Source organism: Stegodyphus dumicola, chromosome 9, assembly GCF_044657685.1.
Source record: "Stegodyphus dumicola isolate Sdum_Otavi_A_Nest chromosome 9, ASM4465768v1".
In the NCBI taxonomy this organism is placed as follows: domain Eukaryota; kingdom Metazoa; phylum Arthropoda; class Arachnida; order Araneae; family Eresidae; genus Stegodyphus; species Stegodyphus dumicola.
Window position 1 is genome coordinate 139,302,185 of NC_140776.1, and position 16,641 is coordinate 139,318,825.

Consider the following 16,641-nt stretch of genomic DNA (forward strand, 5'->3'; position numbering starts at 1 on the left):
ATGAAAATAGAGACTGAAATAAGTAATTATACAAATTTAGCTAATAAATGCTGCTTAAATACAAGTCTTAGACAGATCCAAAATCCCATGTTGTTGAGATATCAAATGATACTGAGCATATTAAAGTCATAAAATATTTTTGAAATCATCAGCTTGCTGAAGCCGAATTTAATTATTGCTGTAGACCTGGTTTAATATGCCATAGGAACATGAGTATGCGACTTCCTTCAAAGCTGCATAAGGAACTGAACAGTTTTCATGCAAATTGTGAAAGAGAATTTATATGCATTAGACAAGAATATTCAACCAAAAGTTCTTAATGTGGCATTAAAACGAAATATAGAAGACGTCTTACTTTTTTTGTATAAACCGTTTTCAATTGCTTTCTATAAAATCCAAAAGGATAATTGTAGCATTGTTGAATCTGGTAAAGCTTGGACCATTCTTGAAAGTGGCATTAAAAATATTTGTAAAGTATGCATAAAATTATTTAAAACATGATATAGACAAGCATTGCTATCTGTGCATTCTGTAGCTTTTATTTTATCAGCAAAATATAAAAATCTGATGTGTACACCACGACTTCCTTGTACAGAATATTAAATTATACGCATTTTTTCTTGCATTTTATTTAAACTTATTAGATTGAATTGAACCTACTTCACCAAAAGTGCATAAACCACAATAGAATAAATGCATTCCTTAAAATTCACTTTGTTTACCATATCAACACTTTGGCGCTAGGTTTACTTAACAATATTATATTTCATTCATATTATAACTTAGAATGCACAAAATGTATATCATTTAAAGAATATCTAATCGTTGCCACATGTTCTATTCAAATACTATAATAAAGCTAGAACTATGTATTAAAAAAATTAAGCAAACAAAACAAAACAAACAGTTTTTCACAGACGATTGAGTATTTCTCATTTAATTAATTCAGTTCTCACTTCGCAAGAAGGCAAAAATACATAAAAACTCAAAATATCTATATTAAAAATTACGAAGTAAATCTCAAATGCTTATTTCCTCGAAAAAATTCCAGAAAGAATTAAGCATGATTTAATTGGCAATAATAAATGAATGTGTTATCTTTGTTGTTGCGAAGCTAAGTTTCTCTAGATTGGCAACAAATCCACTAGTCTCCTGTTTCAAATGTAAACATCGATGGCCGCAATTAAAACAGGCTTAGCGGGAATTAAACAACTTTAAAATTGCTGATAATTCTAAAAATATTGCACACAGATTTACTAAAAGCATAAAATTCTTAACGGGAAGATAAAAACAACATAATTCAATCATTTTTAAAGCAAAAAATGTACAATTTAAAAACATATAAGAGTAAAGAAACTGAGATCCCTGACCTGGTTAATAGAGTGGATATATATATAAATATATTTATATACGTTTGGTGCTGCCGATTGCAACCAAAATACAAGGTGCACATCTACATGTTATAGCAGTCCTATATACAAAATTTCAACGTTCTGAGGCTACTCGTTTTTGAGTTATGCGAGATACGTATGTACATGCACAAATGTCTGTACGTACGCACGTATGTACATACGTTCGTACAGACGCCACAAAAAATTCTCTTCAGAATTAATTTTAAAGCAGTTTATAATTTTTTTGAAGGAAAAAGCGTATTTTATTCTGTCCTTACGTACAGATATGACGCAAAAACATCGTTAAATTGCATTCGATAGCGGTCAAAATGGATATTTTTGTTGAAATATGCTGCCTGAAACTTTTCGCGATTACAATACTTCCTTTTTACTTCGTACAAGGAAGTAAAAAATGTTACCTGCAATTGAAAAGGAACAAACATAAAAATACATAGACATTGTTTTCTTCAGTATTACATTGAACTTTATATGTTGTAGGATTGAAAAGTTCCCTGACTGAGTCTATAACGTAAAAATTTTTTGCAATAGTGTGACTACGAGAGCGTTTTTGTGTTACTGCATTCTCCCCCGTTTCTAAAAGTGATTTGTCCCAAATCATGTGGTCGAAAACTCGCGGCAACAGCGTTTTTTGTAGGCAGGTGTATTTAGTAACCGCGATAGAAAGAAATGCCATCAGTTGAGCTAAGAATCAATATCGAATTTTGTGTTCGCTTGAGAAAAAGTGTTGTGGAGAATTTTGAAATGTTGAAGCATGTGTACGGAAATGAAATGATATCGAGAGCGCAAGCTTTTGAGCGGCATCGTCATTTCAGAGAAGGCAGGCAAAGTGCTGAAGACGACGAACGCTGTGGCCGTCCGATGACCTCACCAATGAAAACATCTAAAAGGTGTTTGCAAGGCACGTGCGAACAGGCAGTAAACAATTTGCCAAATATCAGAATTAATTGGGATATCAGAGGCTACATGTCAGCGGACATTGACTAAGGATCTTAACATGCATAGGGTGTGTCAACGCATTGTTCCCCGCATGTTAAACGTAGACCAAAAGGGAATTTGAATGGAAATGGCGGGAGACCTTAATCTCGGCTGTTGACAAAGATCCTTCCCTACGTGGCAGAATTGTTACTGGAGACAAAAAAAATGGTGTTTTTTGTATGACCCACAAACCAAGAGAGCATCGGCAATGTGGAAATCGCCACAATCTTCACGGAAGCAGAAATTCCACCAAGATCGGCCTAAAGGAAAGGGTCATGCTAGAGGTATTCTTCAATATCCAGGGCATTGTACATCTGGAATTTATCCCTGAAGAACACACTGTGAACAAAGAATTCTACGTCGAAATCCTGTATCATTTGTATGAGTCAATCCGGAAAAAGAGACCAAAAATGTGGGTTGAGCAGTCGTGGATGCTGTTGCATGACACGCTCCTGCTCACCGATCGCTACTCGTCAACGACTTTCTTGCAAAAACGAAAACAACTGTTTTGCCTCATTGTCCTTGCTTACCTGATCTCGCACCCTGCGATTTCCTCCTATTTCTTGAACTGGCAAGACACTTGCAGGGTCATCTATTTCAATCTTCAGATGAAGTTAAATGTGCACTACGGGCTGAATTAAAGGGCATGGTCAAAAATGAAATCTAGACATGCTTCGATTAACTATTACAGGCGCTGGCAAAAGTGTGTTGTTGAACAAGGGTCTTATTTCAAAGGAGGATGTGTTTCTGCAGTTTAATTCATAATATTTTTTACTTTATAGACTCAGTCCGGTAACTTTTGAATCCTACCTCGTATTTGTGCTCCACCTTTCTGTGAATCCTTTGGCAGCTGAGTCAGTGACCGCACTTAAGTAGTGGGTGGAAATCTGTAGCTCTTGTGAAAGAATCATAGTGGGGGACAAGATGTTATTGAAATGTTAAGTACAGCTTGAGCTTCATCAACAGAGATTAAAATAATATCTAGTTATCTTAGTTGTTCACAACAAATTGAAAAATCAGGGAGATGTTGATTCACTAGAAATGTAGCCGTGTTTGTTTCAATTCAATTGAGTAAGGATAAGGAGCAACATAAATGCTTAGTCTTTAATCTAGGTCAGCTGGAAGAAGAAATTATGTATTTTAAGTCTATTAATTGAGGCAACTAAACAGGATGTCCTGCACCATTAGCAAGTATAGGCATTCTTTTGAAAACGTCATTAAGAGAAGCAAAGATGAGATGGAACCGTAGATCTATTTTCTTGAAGATATAATAGAATAGAGAGGAATTGGAAAGAAGTGGAATGAGCATGAACCCTAATGAATTACAAGATAAAACTTATCTTGTTTTGAAAGGCAGACACAGCAAGAACTTGTAAGATCTATAAAGAAAACTTCCAGCAATGCATTTCTTTTTTCATTACTATTAACTTTAATATCCTATCTTTTCTGTCAAGATATAAGGATAAGTAAAACATTTTTAAACCAATATGACTCGATTAGTATTATATTCTTACACAACATCTGGCAAGGTTTTTTTTTTAATCATCTTTTTCACCCAAATGTAAAAACTAACACATGTGTGTCCTATGTAGTAAGTAATAATTTTGTATTTGTATAAGTAATAATAATTTTGTATGTGTATGGAGTAAAATAAAAATAGTATTTAATGAACCCTCATTTATACATTTTTAAGAACATAGTAACTTGTTAAAAATTTCGTTATTCTTTCTTAAAATTTTGTATGTGATAAATATTTTATCTAAATATTACAAGCAATCCTGTTTTGTCAACTAAAATTTTCTCTGGAAAAAAAAAATATGTACATTATGTTGTGAAGGAAAGCATGTAACTGTCAAACACAAATCTGTAAAGCTTTAACAATTTATTTTCATTGATTAACATCAGACCTTTTGAGTGTGTATATCTAAAAGCATGATTATATATTATTATTATGTATTAAATATGGAAATAGGAAGTGAAAGAAGTTGCATCATGCAAAATAAATAAATTTTTAATTTGTAGGCACAAATCATAACATGTGCAAAGCACACATAGTGTGCATGTTATATGTGTGTTGGTGTACTCCAAGAACAGAATTAATGGGTAAAAAGTTCCAGAATTATATTAATTTGTTTTTTTTCCCCCAACTTTTAGCAAGTCAAGCTCGAGACTTACTATCAAAAATGCTTGTTATTGATCCAGAGAGGAGGATATCTGTTGAAGATGCACTAATGCATCCTTACATTAATGTATGGTATGAAGAAAGTGAAGTAAATGCTGTAAGTGTTTGTATTGTATTTTAAATCTGTATTATGAGTTACATATTTGTCTTACTAGAGTTACACCCTTTCATGTTTATTTCTTGAATTGCTGCATATGCATTTGTAATGAAGTGTATATTATAAGCTGGAAATTTATGCTAAATTAAAATCCTTAACTTACTATGCACAGTGCTGCAGAAAAACTTTGCCAATATAAAAGATAAATAACAGTTATAATGTGCTTTTATAACTTGGATAGAAAAAGCAAAGTTAATTTTTATTGTTCATAAAAAAATTTCATATTGATGTAATGCTTTTTTCGCAAGATTATGTGTGCAAGTCACACCTTAAAATATGCGATTTTTTTCCCCTTCATTTTGGAATATGTGAAATTGCTAACTGATGAACCCATTTATGAAGGAGAAAAACATTAGTTCTAAGAAAATAATAATTGTAAAGACACACAACATAATTCAAACACTTAGACATAATCATATACCTACTTCAGTATTGAGGATGGATAAATAACATCCTCTTCTTTTTGTGCAGTAAAAAATATATGTATATTTTGCTTTTGATGTATTTCTAGTTAGATCTTGGTGAGGATTTTGTACTTTACTGTGCGTTTAGCATGCATCAGGTGAAAAATGTTTGCTTTTTTTAAGCAGTAGTAAAATTTTTATAAATACTAAAAACAATTTTGTGTTTCTGTTAACTACTGTGTTCTAATTTATTGTATTAACTGTGAATTGCACAAACTAGTTTTTACAGTACTATAATAATTTGTACTGTAAAAACTAGTTTGTACAAAGTCCAAAATTTCATCCTCCTAACCACTGGCCAAAAAAATATATAATTGCATAATAATAAAAAAAATTTCTCACTTTCTTGCAGTATCTAGGAATGTAAAATATAATACTCAACAGTTGGAAGCAGGTATGCCGTAAATTTTATTTTCTTCCGAAAAGCTTAAATTCCTACATGTGACCTGCTGGCAAGGGAGTCACACTGTAACCAATAACAATACATTGATTAACATGCTATTGATATTGACCAGAATTACACTTTCATTCAGTGAGTGGTTGTGGAGGAGGCAGGACCAGCGCTACACATTTTGCCACCCGGTGCAATTTGCGGGTGGAAAGCCAGCTCTCCCTAAATACTAAAACTTCTGCTGCCCATTGCCTCTCTTAAGTTCTAAAATTTTTGGGCGCTCCTAAATTCTGCTGCAAGGCTCTGGTGCTCTTTTTTTTTGGGGGGGGTGTTAGCATTCTTTTATCTGATCTAAACAGTAAACGAAACCCAATGTTGCCATTGTCATCTTACTAGATTTAAACTGATGACCTAAAATCCCGGTATTTATGAAATTGGGAGTCCAGATGATTCCAGATCTTGGACTTTGTACTGTGGTATTTTCTTCAACATTTATGACTAGTTATCAATTCTAATTTTATCTGCACAGTACAAATTAGTTTACATACTAAATGCATTGTTAATGCTACCAAGTGTTGGAAGGAAAGTGATGTCAGTAAATTATGATCAATAAAATATATACTACTCAACTTACAAGCTTAAACATGACCATTCCCACTTTTTTAAGTGAATTCATCTGGATGACATGAAGGACACATGATTAAGTGGGAATGCTATTTAACTTCTGCTAGGGAAGATAAGGAATCATTCTTGCACTTTTGTGAGTGATTGGGAAAAGCTGCTGATCTAAGCGAATTTGATAGAGGGCAGATTGTAATGGTCCTTAAGACTCGGAACAAGTATCTCTGAAACTGTATGGTGTGTTGTTCACTATCTGTCAATTTTTATGTTTATGCAAAGTGGATAAATGACTGTGAAACCAGCACTAGATGCCAAGGTGTTGGACGTCCACACGTCATCAAAGAAAAAGGAGTAGGAGACTGTCCCATTTGGTACATCAAAATCTGCACCAGACAGGGGCTCAGCTGACAGCCCAACACAATGCAGTTCCGAGTGCAAGCGTTTCAGAACACACAGTTCAGCAGACACTGTTGGATATGGGACAGTGCAGCAGATGTCCAACTCGTGTACCTCTATTACCAATTGTCGTTGTCAGCTAAGGCTACAGTGAGCCTTGGAACATTGAGACTGGATCATGGATAAGTGGAAGATAGTTGCCTAGCCTGAGGAATCACGACTTCTCATTCATCACGTCAATGCTCATGTCAGGGTATACCACCTTCCAGGCGAACAGTTGCTTCCCCCTTCTTTGGCAGACAGTACAGAGGCTGGTGGTGGTGGTATTATGCTGTGAGGGATTTTCTCAGAGTTGGCTCTGGGACCCTTAGCTGTGGTAGAACAGATCATGAAAGCTGCTGACTATCTTAATATAGTTGCGAATAAATTGCAGTCTTACATGCCATCTGTCTTCCCAACTGGCTTCCAGCAGGACAGTGCCTCATGTCACAAGGCTCAAATTGTGTTGGAGGAGAATAAAGATGAATTCCAGTTAATGTACTGGACACTTAACTTGCCGAATCTTAACTCAATAGAGCACATTTGGGATGTCGTAGAGCAACAGCTCAGAACTCAAACACCACCATGTTGGAATATCTCGACTTTGCATGACCACTGCTTAGATGTTTGTTACAACCTTCTCTAGTCATCTACCAAATGTGGCACCCATGCCAAGGTGAGTTATAGCTGTTTTGCAGGCCAAAGGTCATGCAGTGCGTTATTGAGTAAGTGTTTATAATATTTTGTCTCTTCATTGTATATATATGAATGCAAATTACATTAAAATATAGTCTGCTTCATTAGCCATGACCATGAAAGACCAGAAGATATTAAAGATTGGGAAGTGTTAAAATATGGACTTAATCGTTTAGTTCACTAATACATTTTAGTTACCCAAAATTATATGAACATGAATGTTGATAATAAGCTTTATACAGTAAGAAGTTCAGTAAATAAACAAAAGGCTGCCTTTAAATGTATAAAACATTATGAATAAGCAAGAATAGATTATGTGTAAACGTATGGGTTTCAGTTCTAGAAAACAGAAAATTTGGAATCTTCTATCTCCTCCTTCTTCAAATGCTGTACTTGCTTGTAAGGTCTTCCCAGACTTTTTGTCAGAGACATTTTTAAATTAATTTAAATTAAGTTCTAAGTTCGATATTTTTAAATTTTGTATGCAGAATTAAATTAAGTTCTTAAGAGATTTTCAACTAAAATGTTTAATTCTTATTTTCTTTAGCCAGCTCCTGGGCCGTATGACCATTCTGTTGATGAGAGGGAACATACTGTTGAACAGTGGAAAGGTAACTTTCATTTTTTTAGTAATATATTATCACAGTTTAGAAAGAGGAGGTGTTTAAATATGGTAAGTTCTTTCTGATACCATATTTTTGGGCAATAAGATGCATTCTAATTTATGATAGTATTTAGCCCAGAAGGGCTGTTAATTTCATTTTGGCACTTTGCATCGAAAACCTTAAGTCTACAATTCACTTTTCAAATTGTTGCCACCAAATATTATTGCCCTATATTATGTTTGAAGAAATTAAATAATGAAGAATCTGCATAAATGTATGTATGTTTCTTGCATTGTGATAAAACAATGGTACCTAGATTCATCAAATTTTTAATAATATAATCCTCCACTGAATATGGGCATCTGGAAGCCCTAATTTGGAATTTGGTTTATTATCAATTTCATACTTTGTAACATTTTAACAAATTTTTTATTAGCAAACTCAACGATTTCAAAATGAGCAATGGCAACACTCTACAGAAAAAAATATTTTTATCTCCAGTGCACGAGACTGTGTATCAGAAATTCTAAGGATATGATCATTTTAAATTTATTTTGCGATATTGCTGTTGAATTGAATTTTATGATTTAAATGCGAAGAACATGATATTTATTAAATAAAGCTAACACACAAAGCATTACAAAAAAGTTCCTTTTGGGTGTAATGTAAAATCTGAAAGCTTTCAATTTTTTAATGTAAAAAAAATTATATAAACTATTTAATTATTATTACCTAACTTGTACCAGTAGTATTACCAATGTTATTAACATTGTATTTTCTTATTCATTTTTGATTTAGGTTCTTCATGATTTTTTAATAATTAGATAAAATTATGATTTAGCTTGCATTATATATTATCAAATCATGAGCTGCATCCCAATTTTAAATAGATTTTTCATAACCAAAGTGAGATTATATTCCAATAAAATTGATACAAACATTTTCAGATATCCTGACTAAATTATTTGGTATTCAGTGGACACACATATTTTAATTGGCTGTAAACATGTGGACATAATTATTAATTTTTGAATATTGCATTAAGTTGGAGGCAAAATGAATTCATGCAAGTTTCATGATGTACTTTAAATTCATTGCAGCAAGAATGCCAACAGTTAATTTAAAAGCATATATAAAACTATGTTTTGTGCAAAAAGTCAGTGTGCTAATTTTTGTAGAATTATATGAAAAAATTTAAATGAGTTTTAGAGACTAGTAAATATATTATTATGCACTGCTATTTTGGTTAGTGTGTACCCTGCATATCCTTCTTACTTGCTAGTATGTCTTGGCTTGATCATGTTACAAAATTGGACATAACATAGAAATAAACTGAAATAAAGATGCAGTTATAGAATGCTTGAGAAGTTATTGTATATATAATGCAGTTTTATTTTGATGTAGAAATGTAGTCAGTTTTGTTTTGGTATTGAAATTGATTCGTATGTATGTATGTATGGTAAAGTTTGCTGTTTCAGTGCAAAACTGAATTTTGTATATTCTCATGTAGAACTAATATACCATGAAGTTCTGGAATATGAGCAGACACACAATACTTTAGGATTAGGCCGTCCACTGACTGCTCACCACAATTCCCAGGCAGGTAAAATCATTTTTTCCTTTTCTGATATTACTTTTTCTTTCTTGTACTTTGTATGTGAAAATACATTGCATCACAAAGTTGAAAAATGTTGTTTAGCAAAATACATTTAAAAGTTTGATACATGCTTCATTTTCAGAAAAATAAAATTACTAGTACTGTGTAATAATTCTCATATATCCATCTTGTAATATATGTAGTGTAAGACATCTACTTCCTCCCCAGAAAAATCATCCAAGTAAGTGGGGAAAAAAAAAGGTAAAGCAAATATCTCTTGAGTGTGAATATTTTTTTAATTTTTTTTTTTTTTTTTTTTTTTTAATTATTATTATTATTATGTACTTTAAAAAAACTAAAAGGGTGTTCTTCGGAAAGTAAGAAATGTTATGTTAATTTGATGCAAAATTATGTATCTTTCAGGTTGCTTTTCTTATGCCCCTTTTCCTTTAATCTTTTTTAAAAATATGTTTATTCTTGTCTAATACACCCCTCCTCCAAAAATAAGCAACAAATGCAAAACACGGAATACAAAACTATTTAATGGGTGTGCATGATATTGATCCAAGAGGTTGGTGTGGCATTACTAGTCCAAATAGCTAACAATAAAGCAAACGCATACAAAATTACATGTGTTACAACATCACATTGCCAAAGACCAAATGGGTTGGAAGAATGTGCGGTTGAAACATCACGTTAATTATGGGTATGATATACCCTTTAGCTCAAGTGCATGCTTGACAAAGGCAAGGCAAGCTAGCAATAGTATTGTTGATTGCTTGTTCTGGGAGTAGGGCTTATTCTTATTATAATGCATGTCAGAGCTCATGGAGGCTACCTGGCATTCCACTGCGACCTGCTGTCCCTAACATGCTGTATGGGATTCAGGTCCAGTGATCTTTTGACAGCGATGTTCAAGAGCCCAGTTAACTGCTATATATGATGTAGGATAGAGACAAAGAAACACAAACCACAGGTCGTCAGGTATACATTCCACCTTTGTGCGGTCGACACAGCACGATTTGGCAGGATACAGGCCTTCTTGTAGCAGCATAGAGATGCAACGTCAGCTGTCATGCTGTTACTACAGGGTTTTAATCCCTTTGGTAATAATTTCACAGCCTATTGATGGCACTATGATGCACATTCAGCACTCTCACAACAGCAGATTGTTTTGCACCAGCTTGCAACATCCCGACAGCTGTCCAACGCATTTCATCATGCAAATGGTTTCTTCAACTCATGCTTTCCGCTTTGGCTGTCTCAGATTACACAGAACTGTTGTGGCTTGTGAACTGACACATTGGTCCAGCATGCCTTTTTTTAAGCCATTGTGGTGTGATGGGGATTACGCTTTAGGCTAGTTTTAGTTTCCTATTAACATTAGGTAATGCAGCCTCTATCTTGTATGGTTTAATTCCCCTTTTTGCATTCATGCCTTTTCTTTAGCGTTTGTTGCTTATTTTTTTGGAATGGATGTATTTTTGCACTTGCTTAAGGTCGGGATTTTTGAGTGACATGTTTTTATATAATTTGTAGCTTCTAGAAGATTTACAGATTAAGAAGGATGAATTACTTCTAAATGTCTTGAAGATTCATAGTAGAATATTATTCTCTGTTGTAACTTTTGCTAATTTATGAAAAATAAAATTTATTTCATTAATTATAAATTTCTGATATAATAAGAAGTAATCATCATCTTTTGTCATACATTAGTGTAATTTAAGTGCCATTACTGTGTGCTTGTTATAGAAATTAATAATTATTTGAAGAATTCATAGGTGTGGTTCCAGATTAAACGAAATAAGTGTTATCTTTTTTTAGGTTTGTGTTGGTTTTGATTTCCAGTGGAACAAGCTAGGTGCATGGTTTTCTTTTTCTTTTTTAAGGTACTCCTTGTGTGTAAAATAAGTACTAGCTAGTTTCCGTTAGCTATTTTTAGGCCATAAAGGCAAATAGCCCTAATGTGCTTAGGCATAAATCACTTTCCATTTGTTTTGGGCAGCTCCACGTAGTAAGTAGCAATTAGTAAAGCTATTAGAAAATAAAGTTCACAGAGATTTTATAATAAGATATAATATTTTATTAAAGGTCTTCAACATTAAAATTTATGTGAAGTTATTGTTATCTGTATTTTAATGATTTTTTAAACTTAATACAGAATTGTTATAAAAGTTAATAATAACTTTTCAAATATCTAGTGTTCCCAACTGATATAATGCCTCTGATATTAGAAAGCTTAATATACTAAGGTTTAAATTTGTACCCTGAGATTGTTCTGCTGTAGTCTTGATGATCCAAATAACCAGCATAAATGTATAATTATGTGAATGAAGTTTCTTCATTAATGGCAAAAGTAGAATATAATAAATCCTTGAAATTTTTTGATAATTGCTTGCAAGTTGCAGTGTTTCGTAAGACATTTCAGTACTTTTCCATTTTGCCCCCCCCACAAGCGATAAAGTCCCCAATAATGGTACAACTGTTGCCAAATGGAATGTCCTAGCTGGTAACCTTTTACGCCTCATGTTCAAAGCAAGTCATGGCCATTTCTTATCAGATTTATTTTTCTTTCATTACTGGCATACAATTACATAGAAATTTTAGCAGATAGTTCCATTTTATGCCCTAAGGCCATTTGCGGTAATTAAGTCAATTAGGATGCAATCACACTGCTGACCCAAAGCCGAAAATATAGAAAAGTCAAGGGTTAAATTCATCAATTCTAATGACAATGCACTAGCGAAGTAAAGCACTGCGGTTTTACATAATTTCTTAGTACGAATTGAAATAATTCTTGCATTTAAACTTGTATTCCAAATTAAGATTTAACTTGAAATTAATGTAGGTAATTACTGAGATAATTATATTTTTGTAGTGTAGTTTACATGAGATGAGATCACTTGAGGTCACGTGATATGAACCGGAGAATCAGGATGTTGAACCATGATAGCATAGTAAATTCTTAAATTAATTGGCTTTTTAAAAATTTTTAAACCATATTAAAATTTTTATGCCTTCAAAATAAAAAATTCTTAGAACTAACATTTGTTAAAATTTTTTATGTGTATACTGTGTGTTGTCGCCAATAATGTCTGCTTGGCGAGATTTGTGCCGGCGAAACGGAAAAGTACCGACCTTTTTTTCATAATTAGCTGGTTATGACTTCTTTTAAATGTTACCATTTGATAGAAAGAAGTTCTTTATTTCTTGCTGTAATATGTGTTTATTGTTAAAAATGCAATGAGAAAAAACTGGAGACTTGTATTATGAGTAGTATTGCATTGTGTTTTATAAATGTCATGTTTCTGTCCTTTGCGTCACCATAGGTGCATTTTCATGCAGAAAAAAGTGTTGAATAGTCTAAACACTACAAAAAGATATAATTGAACTTTTTTTCTTTCTCTTTTATGCCTTTTTTCTTCGCTGGGAGGGGTAGTATGTCAAAGATAGGAAAGTTGTTTTGGGGGGGGGGGCAAGTCATCACTTATTTTTTTGTAAAGATCCTGGTAATTAAAACCAAATTTCTGCAATGCTGTAGCATTCTTGTATGTTAGTATGATAAAATGCCATTTAATTAAGTTGTTTTGAAATTTTAGTGTTTCTGCTTCGTATGTATTATACTGCATAAATTTTAATAGTCTGCAGATGGATTATGTTAGTCACCTTTTTATGTACATAAGGCATATTTACATTTATCTGTTAACCGTGGATTATTAAAGTCACTGCAAACAGCATGTTATTTTGACATCGTAATGCAGTAGTTGTAAAATGGCAGCCTCATGTTATAATCTCTTAGCACACAGGTAAGTTAAATAATTTAAAGTTGGATTATTGACAATCCATAACAATTTTCATTAAAAAATTTGCTATCATGTGAAATTAATTTGTGCAAAATTAGATTGTTTTTGTGATTTCTAGTAATTGTAAAAATTTATCTAATTTGAAATTTAAAATGTATTGATATTTCTGTAAATTTTTGCAACTTATCATATTTTTTCTAAATTTAAAGATGGTGCAATAGAGGATGACTGTCCCGAAGACGTCTCTGATCAAGCCTCCAATGGTCCTGCAAACCCATATGGTCATCGTAGATAGACGTAAATACTTTTCTCCTTTGTCTTAGTCTTTGACTGCCACGCCCACCGTATGTAGGGTTCTGTACAAACTAGTCGCCAGTGGACGAAACTCCGTCTTCGATCCTGCCAAAACGTCGGCCGTTTGCTAAGACGGACGTTCAACTTCCCACTTTCCAGTCATTTAGCAAGAACTTAAATTCTCTATTGCAAGATGACATTGTGTGAAAAAAAATTAATTTTACTTTGAAACTCCTGTTTGTCCCACAAGTGAGAGAACTAAAGTTTGTTTATTTCGCTATTAGTGTAATTTCCTCACACAAAAAGGTTCACTGAACAGGGTTAAAAATTCAACGAACCCTTTCTTTGAGCTAATGCATTTTTTCTGTTAAAATATATGGATATGTATACTAATTGCGAAATGCAAGTATTGTTCTCTCAGTTATGGGACTCCTGATTAAGCATGTACTGAGATTGGAAGGATAAAATGAACTAAACTTGCCTGGTAATGTAGCTGTTTATTTTGCCAGCAGGTTGTGATGCTGAGTACGTGGCAAGTTTCATTCAATGATATATTTATTTTGTTGTGTTTTCATTCAAATAAACACCTATTTCAATTGGTGTGTGATTGTGCGATGTGTAGTCAAAACTTGCTTAGGCAATTTCAATGTCAAAATTGTGTACTGCTTCAAAATTCATCTTGGCAGTGCTTTTAGAATTACAGTCTTAGGGTAATTTTTTTATGCTGATTAAAATCATTCTTTTTTAATCATGCATCTTGTTTATAATTACTTGAAGAGTCAAAGCAAGATTGATTGTTCTTGCTGAAAATCACTATCTGAATTAAGAGAGACATGAATGGCAGCTAAATAATATGTCACATGGTATTAACTAAACAGAATTTGTGCATCAAATGCCCTGTTTAAAAAAATTCACTATATTTCAAGCTTTAAAGGAAATATTCTATTACATCCTCCAAAATATTAAGCAGTAATTTAAAAAATGGTATTACATTCCTTTTTCGTTGTAGCTTGGTATCAAAATTTTAAAATTGTGAATGCAATCCATTTTATGTAAAACATGTTTTCAAAAACATTTTTATCATAATTTTATTCATTAATGAATATTACATTTATTTTCTTAAGTGTTCTTAAAATTCTTATATTTTGTGTAGTTCATTTGCTTGTGTGTTACATGAATTCAGTTTATTTAAAAACTCAGCTGCTATTAAAAACAAATCACATGCTAATAAAGTGATGGATTACTGTTTTGTACTGAATTTACATACTGTGATTTTTAATTTGTATTTTCCTCAAAATGTGACTGTAACTGAAGACTGAGAATAGGACGTGTAATGAAATATGTTTTGATGTTTAAGCTGTGTTATGTAAAAAATTGTCTCATTTTAATGTTTTGTTGAATTTTTGAATAAAAATTAAGAGCAAAACAAGAATTTTGTGAATAATTTAAGAAGTATGTGCATTATATATCTAAAACATCTGATGTGGGCACCACATGACTTCCTTGTATGGCCTATTAGATATTCCTTTTAGAGCAACAATAAACTGATATTAAATTTTGCTAGATATATATTGTTAGCCTAACTATGTATATAAGCTGTTAGTGTGTATTTAGTTAGATTTTATTTGTCAGAAATTAATATTTTTAAAACCTGAATATTTTTGTCATTTAACTCTTTGAAATCCAGACCCTTTGCTAACCTCTGTCCTCAAAATACTGAACCGCCCGAAGTATTTTTCCAGCTTCAGAGCAATTTCCTTTCCTTCCCGTCCATTAACGCATAAAATAGGTGTGAAGATTTCGAATGACATTGACAGATTTCGAATGACTTTGTATTTTCTAACAAAGATTCCATTAGCCTTTGAGCCTGTTCTATATAAACCTATTCTGAAGGTCAGACCTACAAGCCTTTCTGGCTTTGTTGTGATTGCGACTGAGATTTTGTTTACTTCCATTATATTATCCTTAAATTTTTAAACTGCACTTTTATTGCTGTTTAAAGCTTAAAAGCATACTGTACCAAAAAAAAAAACTCAACACCAAAAATGTCACAATCAACCAAAAGATAAGAAAACTCTTAGGATAAGCTATCTACAGTAAACTGATACAATGCATTTGGGGAAACTGCACACCTTGGGGGGAGGGAAGAAAACAAGATTGCAATCTCGGGCGGTCTGAGGCAGTTTGGAAATGAACTTCTGTAATATGACTATGCCCAACAATTGTGAAAATAAAGGCCAGGTAAGTTGGTGGGTAATATATATATGTTTGGGTAATATAAACTGCCGATTGCATTAAAAAAGGAAGTGCACATTTAGATTTTCTAGGTGTCCCATATAAAGAATTTCAACATTGTATGGCTAATTGTTTTTGAGTTATACAAGATACGTACATATATACATACAGATGTCATGAAAAAGACTTTTTATTTTGTCCATACATACAGACATCATATATATAAATGTTTGGTACTGCCGATTGCATTAAAAAAAGGAAGTGCACATGTAGATTTTGTAGAAGTCCCATATAAAAAATTTCAACATTGTATGGCTAATTGTTTTTTGAGTTATACGAGATACATACAGATCTCATGAAAAAGAGTTTTTTATTTTGTCCATACATACAGACATCTTGCAAAAACAATTTTGCTCAAATGAATCTGGGAATGATCAAAATGGATATTTCAGTTGAAATATGATACCCAGGGTTTTTCTCAATTACGATACTTCCTTTACTTTGCTAATTTTGTTATTAATTTTTGTACACGAAATTAAAAATCGTAGTGTTTACTGCTGAAATTTAGGTTGTGTGCAGCAGCTGAATAAATGCATATTTTAATATTAATTAGCATTAAATTTCATTTATAAATATTGTATAAATAATTCTAAAACAAATTTTAAATATTAAGTACTTTTTAAAATCCTTATATAAAGAAAAAGTCATAACTTAGCATGTATAGTATAAGCAGTTAATGTTGCTACTTTGCCATATCAGTTGCTTATAAATATT

General features: G+C 32.5%; 1 protein-coding gene across 3 annotated transcripts in view; it reads left to right on the plus strand.

Moving 5' to 3' along the window:
• bsk (mitogen-activated protein kinase dJNK) overlaps positions 1 to 15,064 on the plus strand; it is a 57,009-nt gene extending 41,945 nt beyond the window's left edge. For 2 of the 3 annotated variants that reach the window (XM_035357691.2, XM_035357692.2), the window contains exons 9-12: positions 4,542 to 4,666; positions 7,881 to 7,944; positions 9,449 to 9,541; positions 13,548 to 15,064. In XM_035357691.2, the coding sequence (XP_035213582.1) occupies positions 4,542 to 4,666; positions 7,881 to 7,944; positions 9,449 to 9,541; positions 13,548 to 13,633 (368 nt within the window). In that variant the 3' untranslated portion in view covers positions 13,634 to 15,064. The remainder of the gene's footprint in view (positions 1 to 4,541; positions 4,667 to 7,880; positions 7,945 to 9,448; positions 9,542 to 13,547) is intronic. The other variant, XM_035357693.2, reaches the window with a different exon arrangement.
• The last annotated feature ends 1,577 nt before the right edge of the window (positions 15,065 to 16,641 follow it).